This window comes from Poecilia reticulata, linkage group LG12, assembly GCF_000633615.1.
Source record: "Poecilia reticulata strain Guanapo linkage group LG12, Guppy_female_1.0+MT, whole genome shotgun sequence".
NCBI classification, from domain to species: Eukaryota; Metazoa; Chordata; class Actinopteri; order Cyprinodontiformes; family Poeciliidae; genus Poecilia; species Poecilia reticulata.
The window spans coordinates 18,560,232-18,582,200 of record NC_024342.1 but is presented as its reverse complement, the minus strand read 5'-3'; the positions used below and the strand labels follow the sequence as shown (position 1 = coordinate 18,582,200).

The 21,969-nt window shown below is 35.2% G+C and overlaps 1 protein-coding gene and 1 long non-coding RNA gene across 9 annotated transcripts in view; one reads left to right on the top strand and one right to left on the bottom strand.

The window, feature by feature from the left end:
- The window catches only part of astn2 (astrotactin 2), a 270,497-nt gene that overhangs the window by 108,225 nt on the left and 140,303 nt on the right, over window positions 1–21,969 (top strand). For all 3 annotated transcript variants that reach the window (XM_008424385.2, XM_008424384.2, XM_008424386.2), the window contains 3 exons: window positions 5,891–5,998; window positions 9,477–9,623; window positions 13,749–13,916. In XM_008424385.2, the coding sequence (XP_008422607.1) occupies window positions 5,891–5,998; window positions 9,477–9,623; window positions 13,749–13,916 (423 nt within the window). The remainder of the gene's footprint in view (window positions 1–5,890; window positions 5,999–9,476; window positions 9,624–13,748; window positions 13,917–21,969) is intronic.
- The window catches only part of LOC103473833 (uncharacterized), a 119,757-nt gene that overhangs the window by 54,866 nt on the left and 42,922 nt on the right, over window positions 1–21,969 (bottom strand). Inside the window, exon 5 of one of the 6 annotated variants that reach the window (XR_001777145.1) lies at window positions 14,011–14,657. The exons of the other annotated variants lie outside the window; for them this stretch is intronic. This is a non-coding gene — a long non-coding RNA (uncharacterized LOC103473833). Of the gene's footprint in view, window positions 1–14,010; window positions 14,658–21,969 lie in introns of those variants that run through there. 6 annotated transcript variants of the gene reach the window in all.

Genomic DNA, 21,969 nt, shown 5'->3' with positions numbered 1-21,969 from the left:
GACAGATAATTGCAGTTTAGCTCCAGGCACTTTCTTGCACTTTAAACATTTGCCACATTCAAACAGCTTAGTGTGCTGCAAACAGCTCATTATTAAAGAAAGACACATGAAAGACTGCTTTAAGTGTGTTTACTCACTTTGATCATTGAAATGTACAGCTCCTGTTAAATCTGTAGACACTGCATGTTCGCTGGTAGTTTATAAAACTGTAGTAATAACAATATAAAACCTTAAAATAACATGATAAAAGAGTAAATACTAAACAAATTGTTTGTCCAATGTCACACCATAAAAAATTACTTATCTGTACTGTGAGACAAGAAGGCACTGGCATTCAATTTTGGAGTTAAAATAGGTGTTTTATGGAGCTTCTAACAAAACAAATACTAGCACAGTAGATAACGGCAGACAAAATGACTTTGAAAGATTTTTGAAATTATGTTATCTCTGGGAAACTTAAAGAAAGAATGATGTGTCTTTTTAATGGGATTCTCTTGTGTACACATGCTTCTGTTTAGCCTTAGTGGTATAGCTGTTTGCCGTTTTTTTTTATAGAACGGAGCTTCACAGAGACTACTGTTGAGAGAGAAATTTTTTTTTTATTTTAAATCAAAGTAACTAAAGAAGTTGGTTAAGAAAAATATTGTAATAAGGGAAGGAAATGCTGATAGGAAGTGAAATGATGGCTGGCATATTTCCAAAGTGATTTGTACCTTGGTTTAAATGGGTTCCTGTGTGTTTATTTGTCAAAGCTGTACACTACCCAGGTACCAGGATCTTTCTGTCATGTGTATTATAAATGTACACAAACACACATTGTTTTCTTGTTTTAGATTAGTTATATTAAATAGTTTATCCTAAATGTCAGAATAAGAAAGTTTTTTTTATTTTTATTTTTTTATTTAAACTGTTATTTTCTTCAAATTCAGAACTTTACATTAACTAAGATGAATTTATCTTAAGGTAATTTGTCAAAGTCCCTATCATTGTGTTTTGACTCTGCAAGCTTCTTCACATTTTGGTTACACGGAGGCGCATCTCTGGATGTATTTCAAAGCCACATCTCAACTATACCGCTTCCTCGTGTGACCTAATGGGAGAAATCAAAACAAGTCAACCAAGAAATCAAAAACATAATCAGTCACTGTTAAAAGCCTGATTAATCCCACGGGTGTAATTTACACATTGTTTGAAAGTGCCACATTTATTGGTTCAAACAAGTATGAAGACCAGAACTAACATTTTAAATGCATAAGGTCCACAAAAGACTTATAAACATTAAGACTATAAAATAAATCATAGATTGAAACTCCTTGATGTGATAAAACAAATAAATTAATTAATTATTATATGCCAATTTAAACCAACACATCTTTTCCACTCAGATGTGCTAAACTGTATTTTTTTAATATGTGGGAAAAACCCATAGAATAGTAACAAATAAGACCAGATCTATGCCAAAATATGAAATGTAATTTTAAACATTCAAGCTTTACATCCTTGACAGGAACATTTGTTGTTGATTTCATCAAAGAAAGTGTTCAAGCTAGTTGCTATAAAAAAAAATAAATGTTGTGCAGCAAGATAGACAAATGCTTATCATCGCTGTTATAACATTACAAATCAAAACCTGTGGAGCTGTGATAACTTTGTTAAATTCAAGATGCCTCTCTAACTACAACACTGCAAAGACCATATTAGTCTTGAAGTAAAGGAGTTGCGACATACTGCTGTGTTGGTGTTTTGCTGCAGGAGAAATGGATGCACGTCACAAAATACATAATGAGGAAAGAACATAAAGACACAATTAAGACATCAATGGAGTGAAACCAGCACATTTAATTGTATGTGTGTCCAAGCAACGTCTAATTGACTACTAAACACTTTTTTAAAATGGCCATATTTGGTAGACTGTTTTTGTAAATTTGTAAATGTCAGTGCCACATCCTGCCAGTGGGTAGTGTGCAAAGGTATGAAATGCAGTGTAGCCTGTATCAGCTGTTACAATTGGTACTTTTTATGATAAAGCCCCATTTTACACCACCGCTGAACTCTTTCCCAAGTGGATTGGTTGACAAGAGCAAACACTCGCTGATGAGCTGCGATCACAGCAGTATATCTCTAGGAAGCTTTTCTTCTTTCTTTTGTTGTCTATACAAACTGTGAAGACTTGGCTTACTTCCTGTGTTACATTTAAAACTTGTAAAATACAAACAAAAATCGGTTCCATATGAGATTAAATCAATGTGATCAATTCAATGCACTTCTTTTTTCGTTTGCTGTTCCATTTGAAGTCACAATGCATACTATATTACTTTTTAAATTATTTTTAAAATCAAGAACCAATGTCTGTTAAGCACATGAATTAATCTAAAAATCCATCTAGGTCTTGAATGTCTTGAGATATTAAAAACCAACATTTCTTTGATGTTTTGAGGTATTTTAAATTGTATTCAGCATTAATATGCACACAGTCAAATGTTCGAGCAAATCTAAATTTTATATTTTACTTCCTAGCTTAAGGAGGCTGAGACATTTCTAAAAGGGATATTTTTAATGGAATCTAAATGTCTGACCTCCAAGAAAAAAATAAATAAAATACAGCAAATTATTGGGCATCCAACTATTGCTGGGAAAATAAATATCCTTGTAGATTCTTTTCATTTTTTGTGAAATAGTTTTAAATAAATTAAATTTGTTCTGTATAAAATATAAAATTTAACACTTATTTCAGCTTTGTGAACATCCAGTCTGCTGACCCTGTGACGCCAGGCCCGAGTTTGCTCCTCTTCCCTCGTTTTCTGCTCCCACCAACTCTGTGAGCATGTTCTAACACGATGCATAAATTCAGAACCAATTTTACACCACATTGACTGAGCTCCACTTTCCAAACAGCCGTACTGGAGCACTTGAATCCTACTCAACTCTCATCCAGTAGAAGTGCACCAGACCAAGAGACTGACTCTAGCTTCCAGTACAGACTTTCTACTCAGACTTAATAAAACTTTTAATCATGCCCAAAATCTTTATGATGCAGGCAATTTTTCATAAGCCATTGCACATCATTTAATGGAGTGAAAGAGGGAAGTATTTCATCTGGCATTTGTTATCAACACACACAGAGAGGAAAATAAGTATTTGAGACATCACAGATTTTTTTTTTCTTCCAAGTTTGCCGACTAGCAAATAAGCCAGGTTTATTTGTAAGGCATATTTCAGAAACAAGGCAGTTCTAATGCTTTACATAATAAAAACACAACCCAATAATCAATTATGAAGCATCAAACATTAAAATTAGTCAAATGACATCATTAAAATAATAATCATCATCAGATATACATCAAATTACTCCCTATTGCAGTTATCATTAATAATCAGAGGCAAGTAACTAAGTTTTTTTTTTTTGTCCTGTTTAAAAAAATCTAGGTGTTTCAGCATTTTTGCAATTTTCTAGAAGTTTAATCGAGATTAGTGGAGCAGGAAACTGAATGTTGCTTCTCCGTGTTTGGTTCTCACTCTATTGATGCAGAGTAGACAAGAACCAGAAGATCTGAGTGGTCTGCAAAGTTGTTGATACAACTAAAAGTCTCCAATGTATTTTGGTGCTGAACCATTTAGTGATTTATGAACCAACATAAGCATTCTTCTACTTGGATCTTTGAGAAGCTGATTGTGAGCATGTCAGGACCTGATCTTGCTCTTTATATTCCAGCCTTTCTTTCTTAGTTTCTTAATCGAATGATTGATTCTCCACATAAACATCAAAATTCTCACTGACTGTCTCAGATTCTGGCTGTGAGTTTCCCCTCTTCATCTTCTAGCCGCCCAAAGCTGAGGCTCAGTTGCCTATTCCATATTCATTCATTGCATCATTCTTTCACATACAAAGCAAAACCAGTACATTACATACAAATTACAAATTTGTATGTAATTTTCCAAACTTTCTGACAGCTCATTGTTTTTCCCCATGCACTCGCTTCTCCATTCCCTCTTCTCATTGATATTCTTTTTGTCATTACTTGCAACTTTACTCTGTTTCTCAGCAACAAATGCAAAAGATACTTTTTGGCTGAATATGTGAAATTTCCAATAGCATTTTATTTTCTTTTTTTATGCTTGCAAGCTCATTCATTTTCACATTCCCAGAATAGCCAGTTCCAATTTTTTTTTTTGATATTCTGAAAAAAGACGGTTTAATTATTTTGGCTTAACTCTGCTTTTACTTGGCCTATTTAAACAATAAAAAAAATAATAAATTGATGTGTTGTTTATCATCTGCACTTTAGGCAGAAGTTGAAAACATATTTTCCCCTTTTGTGCTGATACAAACACAAGCACACATAAATGAATATCCAGAGCCAATCCAGAGACATTTCTATGGTATACACTCTATGAATGGAGAAGGCACATTTACACTATTCTTGCAAAATTACTTACTTGCATTCTTTCTCACACACACTCTGCAGAAAGTTGGTGACTTCTCTGAACTTCATGGATCCCCTGACCTCACTCCGTAATGTTTTGTGGCCTACCATTTTCTGACTGAAATTGTGTCATTCCGTAAAAGCACTCTGCATATCTAGGTCATTGATTTTATTTTATACATGTCTTTGGAAGTGTTTAGAAAACATGAGCCAAAACTTTTGGCAATTTAGTTGAATTCCTCGTGTTTTGCAACTTTTATTAATTATTAATTTAGTTTTTACTTCTGCCATTGTTATTGTCAGTATTAGGTATATAATTACTATCATTATATATTTTTTTTATTTGTTAATTTTTTTACACCTCCTTTTTCATCTGTCTCTTCGCAGTTTGCCATCATCTGTCTAGTCTGCTGACTCGATGACGAATGGCCAGTCATACCAATAATTTAATAATTATTGGAGTCGCACAGTAGAGTCAGTGTCTTATTTCTCCCCTTTGTGGAGCTAATTTACCTATATTTCCAATTTGGCTGACAGAGACTATCAATAACATACAGTCTATTTGTAAATTACAACACTTTAGAAAAATTCATAATAGCAGACAGATATTTCCAAACCTTTATTTCTGTTAATTATGATATTTTTTTTTTGTTTGCAGGTAGTAAAAGCAACATTTAGGAGTCGGCTATTTCATTAGACTAATAAAAGGCAATAAAACTCTTTTTAATACCTACTTAAAGAAGGTTATTTGCAAAAGGTACCTTTAATAAGACAAACAAGTCTCGTTCGGATACATGATTTACTGAGTGTGATTGCATATGATACTGTTGAATTTTAAAGGAAACTGGAGCATATATAATAGAGAATTAATGATCAAATTTGAGGGTCTGTTTTTTTTTTTTTTTTTTCCCACACCAGAAATAAATACACTATGCCTAAACTTTATTTATATTGCATTTCAATAAGCTTTAGGATGGCTTTTAACTGCTTTAGAGAATTTAATTATCTTTCAGAGACTTTAAGAGCTTACAAATCCTCAGAATGGCAATTATCACTTTGAGGCAGCCCCCTGTGAGAATCGGTTAAAAAAGACTGCATGTTTTGATGCTTCGCTGGCATATCGGTGTAAACAAAGTTTCTCACATCTTCTGTCTTGCTGTCACCTCATCGCGGATGTGCTCTCAGGCACATGAACATCCTCCACAGATGTGACACAATATGATTAGAAAATTGAGCTCCAGAGACACAAGGCTCCCCAATCAAACTAGGAGGGACTTGAAAAGAGTCAAAAATCAAAACTCTTGACAATTAATCTGCAATTTTGTCACCACAATTATGCAGTGTTGGTTCTTTCTCTACATGACACCTAAAAGAGGAAGCTTAGGATGATTTCTCATGGCCACACAAGTTGAGTCTGGTTAATAAGGTTCTTTTCCCCTGTTTTTCTCTCAACTTTTCTTCGGCAGTGACTGGAGGTGTGTATGGTCCCCAAGAGGAATCGAGTTCAGAGCCTGAAGATGACAATCAAATGAAGTTTTACACAGAGCAGAACAGAGGACGAAGGCGCAGTAAAGGTAAGGAAGGAAAATACAGATGTTTTTTTTCTCTGAACCTTGTGATGAATGCCATATGTTAAACTCCTCACTGTGCACAGTGAGGGGGTTTTCTGTACTCGCTGAGAATGCAATGAAATCTAAAAAAAAAATTGGGGATTAGAAAAACAGTAAAGTGTGCTTAAAAATAAATGAATTCTAATGTTGGAGTGGCTGGATATGAAGGGGAATAATGATATATATGGCATACAGAAAAGAGAAATGAGCCAAGACATTTTTGGAATTGTCAGCATAGCTTGAAATAGGAAGGAGTTCTGCACACTCCCTGCGGTGTGTAAAGTGCTATTTTATAGCACAGCCAATGACACTCAAAGGAGATGTATGAGCTGATGTAAATGGAGTTTCTGTGATAATGAAACTTAAGTCAAATGACTTGGACCGTAAACGTGTTTTTAACTTCCATGACATGTAATACTGAAGACTGTATTGGACGAGGATATCCATATTCAAGGCCTAGAGGAAATGTAACTTATAGTTTGCGTGTGTGTGTGTGTGTCTGTTGTCCTCCTGAATATCAACATATAGCTGGTTAAAAACCAAGCATGTAAATAAATAACAGTTATACTTCATAAAGAATCTAGTAAAGCAAAATCTTAACTAGTTTGGCTATATATGGTCACAGATCATTATGTACAAATAATATTTAAATAAAATCCTTAGCTTTGCTTCATTTAAGCATAAGACAAACTATCTTGCAATAAATAGTTATGTATTAAAATAACATCGACTCAACTAAGTAGTGATAAGATAAAATCAATGGGTATTAAATGAGACATAACATTTTTATTATTTCTTTTTATTTTTTTTATTTTTTATGTTTCTTTCCACAGTGGTCGGAGTGGGACTGTAAAGGTTTCTACTTAACCTGGTTCATTTTATGAATTACTTATTGAATGTAATAAGGTTGCCTTCCCTGCTTTTAGTAATTAAAGTTACACTACTTCATTTCTCCACTACAATTTCAGCTTCTATAAGTTATCCGTAGATAATTTATTTTTGTGCTTGATTTATTTGTAATTGAGCCAGTCAGCCATTAAAACACATCCTCCAAAAGACTTAATAATAAGTTGATAAAAGTATGGTCTATTCTCATTGGCATTCTGAACACCTTTGAAAATCTAAACACCATGACTGGGAAACTGTGCAGACAGAGGCGTTTAGCATATAGGAGGGCCCGTGGCACAGAATTTAAACAAGCATTATGTTCGTCCTTGTGTTATAGTGTTGATGCAGCCGTACCAAGGACAAACATGTTAAGCCAAAGTGTGTGAATGCAGCTAATTAGCTGTGGCAAACGCTGCATATATTTCCTTTACAAGCACATTTTTCCTTGTTTAACCTGAAAAATGTGTAGAAACATGGTGATATTGTTTATTAACTACTGTGAAAAATAAGTAGGATCAATTATGCACGATTAAATACTAATTTCTGATATCACATGAGGGAGCTGATCAGATTTATTTTGTTCGTGCCCATTAGTATTTTTCTTGCTATTCTTTCTATTCATTTGCAAATTTTTAATTAAACATCTACTTTAAAAAGATGTCTACTTGTGTGTTTTTTTTTTTTTTTTACGGTTGTATAAAGGGGTTTGAGCCACATGTGGAAACCTTGGGTGGAGTTTAGCTAAATTTGGCAACACCGAAATTCGAGGAAGCAGTTTGTAAAGAGGACCTATTCATGCTGAAATGGGAGCATTTTATTACTAAAAGTCTTAAGTGGTTATTTTGAGTTGCTTATTAAACATAGACTCTGGGTAATATATTTTCTTGATGTGGTTGCTAAGTCCCAACAATGTTAACTGCTGCATCACTCACTACTGCCAAACATGACAACCAGGCAATCAGTTTTGATTAATAAGCTTGGTGATGGTTGGAGCAAAACTATTACCTAAATATAAAGGATTTAACTCAAATGCACTCTAATCCTTTTACAATCCAACTAAACTAAAATCATATTTGCTCATCTGCTATAATGTTCAATAATGTCAGGTAATGCTTAATTTTCGTACCTTTTGTGATGTCATCCAAGTAATGCAACATTTATTTCATTTTTTTAATTTTTTTTTACCTTTGGTATGATTCAACAATATTGGTTTAAAAGTCCAGGTTTTATTACCTGGCTGTGTTTATTATTCATGTATTCATATTTATTACTATTTATCACCTCACTTTTTTTTATTAAAGAAAAAACACTAATTTACACACAAAGTAAAATAAATGACTACATTCATTATTTAATTAGCTTTCATATTCAACGGATAAAAGACATTGTAGAAAATACTTTGATGTGGGAATGAAGTGGTCATCAAATAATGATAAATCCCTTTTAAATCAAACAGCTTGTTTCCTCGTCAACCCTTAATACATTAGTTTTTGCATTCCTGAATGGTTTACTGTGAGAGGGAGAATAAACGTGGTTGGTTTTTGCCCACGTTGGAAGTGTTTGCCGCCGTGAGCATACATTCTTTACTCCACTCAGTAAGCTTTTACAGTAATTGAGGGACCCCTTCAGAACCTCACTGCCAGCGCTCCGACCCCGAAGGATTAACTGCACTTCCTCCTCTGATGGAGGCAGCTGTTGTTTCTGTAATCTTAAATTTGTCTCCACAGCTTTAACCTTGTGCTGCACTTTACTACCTCTGGACTCCTGTCAAGGTTTCCGTCATTGTAAATTTAATTGGTCATTTATATTTAAAAAAATGTTTTGTTTTGTTTTTTGTTTTTTAATAGATCTCTTTGATGTGTCACTAATTCAATGAGTTTGAATTAGTTTTTTTTTTTTCTAATGGAATTACAAGCATAATTTTAACCATTGTTAGTTTGAATATAATTTCAAAAACTATCAACATTTCAGATTTTGAACTATTCTTTTAGAGTAATACAAACTAAACATGTATTAATAAGATGCAATATTTCCTAGCCACCACAGTGAGATTCCAGTAAACCTGTTTTTAACAGTCACGTTCTGTCCCATGATGGATATTAGCAGGCAGAGGTTAAGCGGCTAATTTCATTCCCTATCCTCCAGCTTGGAAATACAACGCCTGACAGAGCCAAAGTGCCACAGTAACTACCGATCTATAACCCTGTCACTGGCGATAAAATAATTTATCACACTTGGAAATAATTCAAGACTATTGTTCAGAAGCTGTGGCGTCCTCAGCAATGCACCACATACGTACGTCATAATATGAGTCATGACTAGTATTGCAAGACAGACATGAAATTAATTTCCTTTTTAGTTGAAAAGAGCTCAGAGGCTCTGCCTTTAATGATCTTTAATGATCAAAAGGGTGGATGTAGATTTGTGTAATGTTCTTTTCACTTGTTAAAAATGCAGAATTCAATTTTTTTTTTTCATCTTTAAAAAAAACCCCACTAAGCCCATTATTTCCCTGGATTTTTCTTTCTGTTTTTCTTTCTGTCTGTACCTTTAGGCCACTCACAAAGTCCCCTGAATAAGGTCACCCTGACACTGATTACCATCAGTACGTGTGTCATCGCCATTGTCTATGCTACACAGGACTCCTGCCCTCTTACTGTCAAGGTTACTCTCCACGTGCCAGAGCATTTTGTTGCAGATGGTAAGTACAAATCACACATTAAAGCTTAGCTGACTAGTGAAAAGATGTAGAAACCAAGTCATTGTGCATTTTTAGGTATGTATGGAAAAAAATGTAATGGGTGAAAGACTACATTCAGTTCTAAAAGACTACCTATCACATATCAGAAATGAGAGTTTTAAGAATTAAAAGAAAAAAAATTAAAATAAAATGCACACAAATCACAAACAGTATTTTGAAGGCTCAAGCTTGAATATTTGCAGTTTTCATTATTATAGTTTTTCTTTATGTGGTGGTCCTTTTGCCAAAAGAGCATTGAAAATCTTCTCTTAAAAATGTCCTTCAAATTCTGCAATTTATGCCAGAAGTGTTTGTTTCAGGTTTGACTAGTCAAAGCAATTTTAGATGATCAAATACAGTTGAGATTCTTTAAACAAAACTTTGAACAAACCATTTCACTGAGAGCAAAAGTGTAAACAGTGATGCGGTTAGTAATGAGTGTGTTATTAGTCAGTCATAGTATTCTTAGCGATTACAAACCAGTTAGGCAGCTCTCAAAAGATAAAACTATGTAAAAGACATATTGGTTTTAGAAATATATAATATATATACATATATATTTGTTTTTTTTACATTTTCTTAAAAAATAGCATACTTGATATTTATACCCTTCTCAATAATCAACAGAAAAATCTTAGCGTTACAGCACTCTGCACACTTTCTTACATTTTAATTAAGTTTTTTGCATGTTTCTGGTCTTATCACTATGTTTAGTTATTAGGTTCAAGTTTGAAAGGTCGTCTTTTCATAATTCTAAACTTGAGCCACAAATTCTCTGTCAGATTCATATCTGCACTTTAGCTGGGTCATTCTAAAACAGTAACATTACTTCTAATACGAACATTCTTTTTTGTAAATTTAAAAGATTACTTTAAACTTACATCTGACACTTCTCTGTTTTATTTTGTTGTTTCTTTAAAGGACTGACATTAAATTACACCCTCAATTATGAAGCATTATTATGAAGCATTATGACCAAATATAGAAAGATTAAATGAATCAGAAATAACAATAAGGGGCAAGTGATAAACACAAACTGAACCACTTTATCACAACATTCAAAAGCTTTTGGCTACGGTCAGTGAAGAACAATAGATTTCCAACTGTTCAAGAGAAATAAAAACCTTTACTAGAAAAAAATCCCAGCAAACATTGGAAAAAATAAACTAGTGTGCAAAATGCAAGAGGGAAAAAAAAGAAAATTATTCATTGCCTCAAACAATAACAGATATTTGCAGTCATTCAACGGATGTGCTTGAAATATAATAATTTTTGATGAACTCAGACTAGTCATGTGCTAGAAATCAATGTTTGTTTTAAAGCAAAATGTAAACCTGCCTGTAAATACATCATGTGTTAATGCTGCTCACAATCTTTCAGATTTGAATTCTCTGTTAGCATCTGTGGACATGAAATCAACACAGTGGATTAGATTTAGATTCGTCAAAGGCTTTGATTTTAAAATTAATTTATTGTTTTACTTTAGAAAGGTGTCACAGGGTTAGGGTTAGAGGATTTTATAGAATATGGGCTAGGTATTAAAGGTGCAGTTTGTAACTTTTATATATATATATAAAAAAATGTTTTTTTACATGAGTGTAGTCAATCTCATGCGCTCGCTGTCAAATGGACTAATTGTGGAGAAACGACTCCCCATTACAGAAAAACCGGAGATGTGCCAGACGAGAGTGGAGGAGGAGAAAAATGTCTCCCAAAGCTGGTTAGGAAACTGATGTACTTATTTGCAGTGTGACATTATGTTACTGCAGTCTTTAGTGCAGGTATGTTTGTAAATCTTTTTTGTTTTTTTCTTATAATCTCAGCTATTCACTCTTTTTGATAAACATCAGAATTCCAACATAGAATGTCTATTAAGAATACTTATTCCAAATTATTGATGCTTCAATCTGACATATCATTCCATTGGTGTTGGAGGTGATGCATCCAAGGTAAAAAACCAAAAAACAGCATTGCATTCACAATAAATTCACACTTAAAAATACTTATTTCACAGACAAACTCTCCAGTTTTTCTTTTCTCAATTGAAGGATAGGAGGAAGACTAAGAATAGAAAATGTGCACTGTGAAATAAACAATCCTCCTACTGCTTAAGTGGTTTTTTTTTACATCCAAGAGAAAAAAAGCAATAATGTTACAATTGCAGCTCCACTGTGTGGGTGGAGAACTTTAAGTTTATCTGTTCTCTCAGTGGAGATTTTAGCTAAACTGCCTTCTTGCAGGAATGGGTATCAGTTTGGTCGACTGTACTCAGTCTGACCCAGCAGATTACTTTAAGAGTCTGTTCTGGAGAGTATATAGCTTACTCCTGCTTCTGTGGGGTATTTTAATTTTTTAAAAGCAGCAACGATATCCCTAATTCCTTGGAAAGTATAAAACCACAATGCACTTCACAGTATTTTCACTGAAAATTGACATACATGTGATATCTACCCATGACTTGTATGTCATAATCAATGATTAACAGAAACAGAAATGATTGCTTAGTTTTAAAAGTTTTTTTCAAAATCAAAATAAATAAAGGCCACTCCATCAGTAAAAAAGGAAAAGAAAATGAAACATCTGAGAGTCTACAGAGTCATTCTTCCATTTAAACTATCAGGTCAGATAAGGAACACATTAAGCAGAGAGGGAGACAGTAGGCATATGGTAACAGTGGAGGAGTTCAGGTGAGAGACTCTGCTGACAGAACAACTAAAGGTCAGGTCACAAATCAGGCCTCAATAGAACAATGGTGAGAAGAAACTCAAAGTTGTCGGCAGTCTGGTCTAAAACTGACCAGAAGCCAGACATGTGGAAGAAGGTGTTCTAATCAGATGTGAATGCTCAATAGCAAAATGTTACATGTGGGAAAAATTAACGCTGCACAACCACCCTGAACACACCTTTGATGGAGCTAAATGGCAATCTCGGAAAAAGCAGTATGAAGGACTACAGACTGGAGTTAAGGTTTGCTTTTCAGCACAAAAACAACTCTAAACAAAAAGCTAGAGATGTAGTAGAACCTTTAGATCACAGCACATCAGTGTGTTGGAATGACCCAGTCGCGCCAGTTGTAAGATAAAAAAAAAAAAATAAATACTATATGATGGTCCCCATGTTGGGAATTTTAAAGTCATTTAAATTGCAATAAACACCACTGACGTCAAGTCTGTCTGCTTTGGTTGCCAGCACCAGGTCACTGACAGCTGATTTTTTTGTTTTATTCCTCTGGGTTGTAGGTTGAGGCATTTGCTGGTCTGGTTCAGATCATTCCACAGATGTTGCATAGATTTTGATCTAGGGAATTTGGACACTTAATCAGAGTCTTTGGATCTTTGCTCTACAAGCTGTTTCTCAGCAGTTTACGCAGAGCAGCGGAGTACGTTGTCCTCTTGGAAGCAGCCACTGCTTTGGAGGAACGTTATTGCAAAGTAGAGGGATGTGCTTTGCTTTCAGGAGAGAATTAACACAATCAAAGGTGACGTTCATCAATCCAAAATACTCAGACCAGAGCTTCCCTTGTTGAAGGTTGTTTATTTTAAACTGGAGTCCACGTTTTATTTACCCTACCTGCCAGTGGTTTTAATTTTCTGTTTATTGATACTTTCAATACAGCTGCCTAAGACTTTAACTAGAGGGCTAAAGCACAATCCCCTCACAGCTCCCTGTGGAACTGAAACTCATTGGCATCAATTAGGAATAGTCTTGTTCAGTGATCAGAGTATAACGATTGGTCTGAAAGCTGTAAGAAAGAAAGGTAAGTCAGCGTCTTGGAGAATAGCATTCACTGATTGACTTGTGAAACCCTTTTATCCCATGTGCTGCAATTACCAAGGAAATCCCATCGATACACACATTATGGGTCTTAATTTTCTCATTGAAATTCAGTCCAGTCAGGATGGAAACTAAAATTACAGTGAAAACAAAAGAATTAGCTTCTTCCCCAATTGATTTTTCAGTGGAATGTCGGAAGAAGCTTTTAAAACACACCAATCAGTCAAATTCTCTTTGGCTATTTCAGATTTTTTCAGAATAAGTTTTTTGCATATGTGAAATTAAATGAATCTATTATTTGTTGTATTCCAGGCAGCAGTTTTGTGGTGAGCATGGGCAGCTTCCTGGATGTCTCCAACTGGCTAAATCCAGCTAAGCTAACGCTTTACTATCAGACCAATTCATCAACGCAGTGGGTCCATGACTACTGTGGCCAAAGGACCACTGAGCCCTGTGAGCAGATTTGTGACCAGGAGACAGGTTGGTTCACACAACCCAACACATTCTCATTCAATACACAGACTCTTTCTCCTCCACAAAGTAGTGAATTATTTCAGTAGCATGTTGCTTATGAGCCAGTATGAGTTTCTAACTGTATAAAAACTTTAATAGTCTCTATTTTGAGCAAAATTAATTACGTCTGTACAATTTTGTTACTGACATTTTCATTTTGACGCATAAATATAAGCTAAAGCATTCAACTACTAATTTCAGCAGTCATCTGCAAGTGTCATACTTATCTTTGTACATTTTAATTCAGTTGATTTATAAAGGTGCAAATTCACAGCAAATGTCCTTTTAGTGCATTTTACAAAAAGTCATTTCAACTTAATCCCACATACATTACGCCCTAGTTGTTAATCAGTGCATCAAGTTCAGTTCATTATACAAATTAGTTTCAAAATTGTTCTGTCTAAGGAAACTCAGCTGATTGTATAGAGTGATTGACTGTAGCATTCACTCCTGGATGAGAATGAGCATGTTGGAGAAAAACTCCTCTTTAACAGGAAGAAGCCTCCTGTAGAACCTGGTATGACCACATTTGTTTTGCCAGCAAACAGAACAGAAACACAATTGAAACAAAAGAACTGATGGAGAAATACTTTAAATGTTAATAGCAGGAGAAGGGAAATGTTTTGTTGTTGACAGCATTTTTCTCAGCTGATGTCGCCCACCAGGTAGGTGTGACAGGCAAACAGCACGCCAGACCAGAGATAGCTTCTATAAAAAAATAAAAAAAGGCAGGAGAAGACATAAGTTAACAGTTTAAAAAACAACAAATAATACATATTGGAGGGTAGTAAAAGAAGAAAGTAGCAGAGTGAAAAAAGGCGGTGAATTTGTCCTTTAGCGGCCTAGGACTATTGCAAAATCTGCTACCTTATGTAAAACATTTTGAATAATGTCTCATTGGTAGCATTTCATAACTGACTTGCAATAAATCTAAAATAATACAAGCAGCAATGTATATTTTAAGAAAGTGTTTGTTTTTTTTTCTGGCGTTACTTTAGGTAAATGTAACTGTCCTCTTAAGGTCCTCTGTCTATCCTTAGAGCGACAGCCAGACTCCAGCACACACACTGCGTAAGCAGAACTCACAATGTATTTCGCCGCGTCTCTGTAAACAACCACCAGCTCCAGTATGTACACATTCAGCACAGAACGCTTTGCACCTAGTGACATTAAAACCGTCCCAGCAAAAGCTGAGCAGGCAGCTTGATGATATTTATCTTACCTTGAGTGGTCTGTTTCCCCAGTGTTTTTCTTCCCTGCCCGACTGGATAAAATCTAAGCTCATTAGAATGGATTACATCTGTAATGTATGTGAAATTTATGTAACCCAAGTCAAGGACATGCTGAGGGCTGATGCATAATGTATTAGAGGCCCAGACTCCCAGCCCAGTCGGTACACACAACAATGCCAAAGATGGAATTGGCACATATGTGTTTGGAGATTCCGGATGTGTAGAGACAAGAGTGCGTCCAACTGCAGTTCATTAGTCCCTGCACGTCGCTGCAATGTGAAATCATTAAAGGTTGTAACTCAATTTTTGAGTCATTTATCCAGCCCTCACTGCATTCAAAATGTTTACTTTGTAAGAGCTGCTGTCTTCCTGTCACTGTCCCTTTATTTCTCCTTTCATCTGTCCTTATTCGAAGCTAGATTATGTAATCAGTGATTGCTCTTAAGTACTGTTATTGTCCTTAGTGAATAATGGTTCACCAATGTGCCAAACGTGCTCTTAAAAAAGATTTCTATTACAGGACATGTCCTTTTAAATGCTCGATGGAACACTCACACACAATCAAAATGTTCTAAATATTTAATATAGTGGTTAATTGTGTCATTTGTTACACAGTAAAATATCAAATGATTGTTTTTGCTGCAACAAAATGAATCAAAAACATACCTGCTGTACATGTGGGTTGGACTGGAAGGAGGGAATTGAAATCACTAGTCTCGTTCATTTCTTGCTGAATGATCAAAATACTTCTGATCTGATCTAGACACATGCTACACCTGGTAACTATAACACCAGGAAATTAAAACTGTTATTTAAAGGTCCACACAATACAGCTCAGTAATTTGTCTTGCAAAATCACTCCTGAAACTTTGTTTAAATCTTTTGTCAAATTATAACAACAGTGTATTTTTCTAGGTAAGGAATTAAGACAAAAAGGTTGAAGCTTAGACCGTGGGAAAGACAATTAAGAAGTGGTTTATAAATGCTTTTTTGGAGATAAAACACATTATCCCTTTACTTTAGCCCCTTTCACCTCATAGTTCCAAAATAAACAATCAACCACGGACCCACCTGCCCCTTTATGGTTTATTGTATCTTTTTACATTGTAAAAGGCAGTATTTTAAAACCACAGACCTTTGAGATTTCAACACATAGTGCTGCGATTATGAAAGTGAAGAGCTGTAGCGTACAACTTGCAGCCTTCACCTGCATAGGATTTCCCCAGAGCTGAGTTGTCCAAATACATTCAGTGCTTCAAACGCAGGCAAAGTTGTTGTGGGCCATCCTCAGCATGTTATTTTCTGCATCAGATTGCGCTGATTAGCATATTTCTCAGATTAGATTGACACTAAAGGATGACACATGTCTCTGTTCAGTGTGAATCCACATACTGAACAGCTGCTGCTGCTTTCTGCATTTGTATACTTGCATTGTGCATCTCATTTCTTCTGCAATCCAGAGTTACTTCCTGCAGTTCAGAGAAATTTACAGGTTTATTACTGCCTCTGGATCAGAGGTGTAATAATGGAGGGTGAATTTCACCACCCCCTTTGGTGCCTATGAATGTTTTGAAATGAGCTGTATGTACAGTCGGTTATTTAATTCAATACAATGTAATGGAATATCAGCTCCTTTAACAGTCATCATTGCCTAGTTTGTGTAGTTGCAAAGTTCTGTCTGAAACGTTCAGAATTTTACATAATGAAAATGCGTACAAGCAAATCCTGCTGATTGAGATGGGATTCACGTTTCAATCAGCAAAAAGGCAGATGTTTTATTTAACAAATAAATAAAACAACAGAAAGTACTCTGCACTCTGTACAAACTGCTCTGAAGTTAAATAGGTTGGCCTTAAGACTTGTCAAGTTGGCCAGTTTTCAAAGAGGCGCCAGCCTGCAGACATACATCCTCTGGCCTCTATAATCACAAGCAAGGATGTGTTTCAGTAGGTTCTCTACCATCATCTCCATCATTTGCCCCCCCCCTATTATGCCTCATTGTCAAGCCTGCTGACAGGCACTGTTGACTACCTGTCGCTGTATCACTGTGACCTGATAATCAGTCCTCTTTTCCTCCATATTCACTCCATAATTCACCTGCCAGCGTGGAGGTCAGCATACAGAGATGATGCAATTGTTTCTGCTGTCTGCTCAAACCCTGGCTGTCCATAATTGGGTGACTAAAAATGCAATAATTGTTGTCTGAATGCAAGAAAAGTGTCACTGGAAGTAGTTGACATAGAAATTTACTTTTAGATATATGGTGCAATTTTTGCAGTCAGTAAAGCAAAAAATAATCTTAAATTTAAGGTTCGAGATTTTTCATTACGAATAGAGCGATTATAATGGAACATCCTGATACAAAATGTTTTATTGAAAATCCAAAGTCTAGAAATAAAAGGACGATGGCACAACTACAAATGTACCAAGGCATGGTCATTAGGAAAGAGAGCAGTGATTACAGAAGCAGCCTCAGGCACCTTTGGAGGAGCTGCGGACATCCACAGGTTAAGTGAGTGAATCTGGCACAAGACAACTATTTAACTTTCACTCTTTATGGAAGAATGGTCATTGTTGAAAAGACACTAAAAGGAGAGTTTTTCCTACAAGCCATGGGCACATACATATTAATGCGCTGTATTGACCAGTCTTGAATCCAGTTGAGAATTTGTGGCAAGAAACATGATTCACAGACAAAAGTTCTGTCAAAACACAATTGAGATTGAACAATTTGCAAAGGATTGCCAAAAAAAATACAAATTCTAATTCCAGATATGTAAAGCTTATTTGGATGACCCCCTCAAACTTGCACTTGTAATTGCAACATTAATTGGTTTTACAAAGTAAAAACCCAGGAGGGATGGATAGAACTGCACGTCTTAATTCTTTGACTTTTATTTGGAGAAAAACATGTGCATAGATGTGAAGAGGTTTTAAGGGTATTTAAATTTTTGAAAAGGATTCCACATATAAAACTGAACAGATCTTATCAACTGCTTTAGCTGGCCACTTGAACACATTGCATATGTGTACCAACACATGTATGCTGTGCACACATTCCTGGGGGAAAACACTTATTAAATCCACCCAAGTTCTTTAAGAGGAATGACTTCTTTTCCTGGAAATATTATTACAAGCACAAATAGGCATCCGTCCAACAATAAATCTTTTCTCTGCCAACACTATGAACCTTGAAATGTGAAAATCATCCACGCAGCCAGAAAGAGATACAGAAATTATTACGGTGACGAACATCATTTCCAGCATGATGTGAAACGGAGTTGCTTTGTGCTCTCGATTGATTGCCCCTGTTTAACTGCTTTGGCCTCTTAATTTAGAACAGAGGGAACGGCTGATGTGAGAGACTGGAGAAAGAAGCTAAAAGAGGGAGACTGAACATATTGGCGATGTTCTATTAGTCCGCGTAAAGCATCTTATTGTTCCCATCTGCACTACATATGTATTCCTACAGTCTTAGATGGTCTGGATAAGGACAATTGCACAGTGTTGCAATGGTGATTTGGAATCAAAGGTGAGTATGTGTCTCTAAAGTAGAACTAGAAGACGTTGTAGCCATATCTTTTGAATTCCTAAATTAACCCATGTTGTGGAAGCTTCAAAAACAAGCATCTTACCCATTCACAAATCAAAACGGCATGAAAACAGCTAATTGGAAGCAATTTGGAGTATTTATTTTACAAAGGCCTGAAACAAAAATTAAATTGTACTAATAAATGCTTTGAATTAAGATTTTCTGATTCTTACAGAGCAGTTTGTTTTTATTTATTTATTTATTTTCTGATGTCAGTCAGTCCAGCTGATTTACTAAATATAGATTTTGTGCACATAAATAATTTGTTTTTTTTATGAACATAATAACCAACAAAATAAAAATAATAATAAAAAAACTACCACCATTTATCTTTTATGAAATGAAACATTGATTCAGATGGTCTGTGATATTATCCAAAAAAGCAGTTGTCAAGTTTTTATTACAAAACTCTGCACAAAGGATCTGTTTTGACCCCCTGTCACACTCAGTGGGCTTATTTGAGCCAAGTAAACAATAAAATGGGCTTTGCATCTCAACTACAAAGTCAATCTTTATGTACCTGGACAGTACTTTTTCATGCAAAAAGACTGACAGGTCAAACTCAATGCGCCTGACTTTGGTTAAAGGTTAACTCAGCAGGCTGTGTAATCAGCCAGGCATAAATCTTCCTGTTAATTGCTTGATCCCAACCTAAGTGTGTTTTGCAGAGAAGAAAGAGCCGCACTTCACTGATTACTTGCAAGGTCTGTTTCAGATTAAAGTAGGAAAGTGCTTCCAGGCTAGTGCACCTCATCTGAAACAAGGTGGAAAAGGTGTATAGAACATGTCCCTTGGCAGCTTTACAGCTTACGCATTTAGTTGCGTAAAAACAAGTACTTCTAATAGTGCCCTCAGCTCAACTACTACCTGCAGTTGTGACAAAAACAAAGAGCACCCCCTTAACATCTAAATGTTTTGTATATTTTGCATGCATTTAAGGATTTTGTAATAATATTAATGTTTTCACAAACGTAAATAATAAGATGGTGAAATCAGTGGTTGATGGTTCTGTTACACTTGAGGTTAGAGTTAAACAATTTCACAAATTGGTAATGGAGTGTGCAGCTTTCACACTAAAAGTTTGCATAGTGACACATTTTGAAAAGTGCATTGCACAAGGCAGATCATCCGAAAGTCAAAACTCAAGAATGCATAGATGATGTGTGTTCTTTCTACGAGGACTACAACTTTTAGAAAATATGTTGTCTTAAAAGAAACGTATGGGTCATTTTCTATTCTTAATACTGTGCGGGCACGTCCATTTTTCACATTGCAGACCAAGTTTTGTTGTGTTCAACAAAGGCGGTTAATAGTTGTGATTAGAAAAGTTCTTATTTTTATCCCATTTAAATGTATAAATATCAGTAAATACTCATTTTTAATATATTAGCTTATGTTGTGAAATTAGTGTAGCTACCCTGCTAGTAATCTTACATTCACACTTTTTTTTATGTCTGTGTGGACCATGAGTCTGTTGAAATAAATCACTCAATTGATAAAGAGACACTTATTTTGTAGTAGCTTTAATCATAGTCATAAAGAGAGATCATTTTATCCTTATGAATGTTGGCAATAGTTACGTCATTTCTTTTACAGGACATTCTTTAATCTTAAAAGTATGTTTATGAAGTTTTATTTGTTTTTTGTTGTTTTTTAACTCCTTTTGAATTCACCAAATCTCTTATATCTTGAAAGGAAAATATCTTTAGAGGTCTTGCTCCTCATTTAAAAAAGACTGCATTAAGCACCCATGATGAATAAATACTAAACATATCTGTTGCTTCTCCTGTGTATTCACTTTCATTTTAAACCTATGAATTCGGTCAGTAAATTAATAAACTGATTTTACGGTGCTGTGAACAAATAGTCAGCATAAGGCTGTTTCATATAGGGTCTTAAGATTTCACGACAGCATTCATCAAGTTACAGCGTGAGGCACATGCAGTCTTTATATATTTGTCTGTGAGCAGGAGACAGCTGCTGGAGAGATTCATCTTGCTTTTATATTGTCTGTCCATCTGCCTGAAATTTACTCTTGGCATCAAAGATGAGCTGAGCAACATCCCTATATAAAGCTAAGCATATTATTATTGCTTCGACATTGTTGCTTTGGAATATGTTTAATTGGCCATCTCTGTAGCCTCACAACAAGCCTGTGTGACAGTTCTACAATTTTGGTTGTTAATATTCATAGTTTTTAACATCCACTCTCCTTAGCGCATCTCTGAGAAAAAATACAAGCATGTACAGATGCTGCTCAGGCTTATGACTTTGAAGCAATACAAGGTATTTCTGTAGCCATCCTTCTCATAAAGCTTGCGGTTTCACTCTTTTCTAAATATATGCAGGTGCAGCTCAATAAAGTAGAATTTCTTTGAAAAGTTTCTGCAATACAGTTCCAGAAACTCTTCCGTTATAATATTGATATATTTTAAGTACTAGTTTCTGTTCATTTTGATGATTATGACTAAGAGTTAATAAGAAATAATAAGAAATGCAACTAAAAAGAACCCTATAAAGACAGTAGGCTGAACAAAATGAATTGTTTCTCATAATTGTTAAAACTAATTGAGAAAACACTGAAATATTGGTTTACTGAAAAGTAGGTTGTCTACTTCAAATGCTCTTGACTTAGTTGGGGCACATTTTGTAAAAATTGGTTCACCTTTTCAGACAGACATGGGTGCCCTGTTTTTCTGCTGTGGGGTTATGAAAACATAGTTTTTCTCATCAGTGGCCTTCAGCTTATCCACTTTCTTCTGTGCAGTGTCTATGTTCATTAAAAATATATATATAAAAAAAAAAATCCATAACGTGTCTATGGTATTGAGATTGGGTGAGTTTGCTAGTAAACCAAAGGAAAGCGATGCTGGTCATCAAACCATGTATTACCATGTTTGGTGCTGTTGGCAGGTATCCTCCATGACGCCTGTAGGCAGGAGAAACTCTCAGGGGCTATGTGAGTGGAAGTAAGGCGAACATCAAGAAATGTTGGCAAAATCTTAAATGTAACATCGTAGTTAAACAACCAACCAGCTGTGGAAACGTATAATGGCTTGTTTCAACACAACACAACAGAGTGTCCACTGCATATAGGTAAACATTTCAACTGACCCCGGCCAATAAGATTAGTTCCAAAGCAAATTAACTTCATTTTTACCTCAGTGAAGAAAATGAGCTGTACAATTATATATAT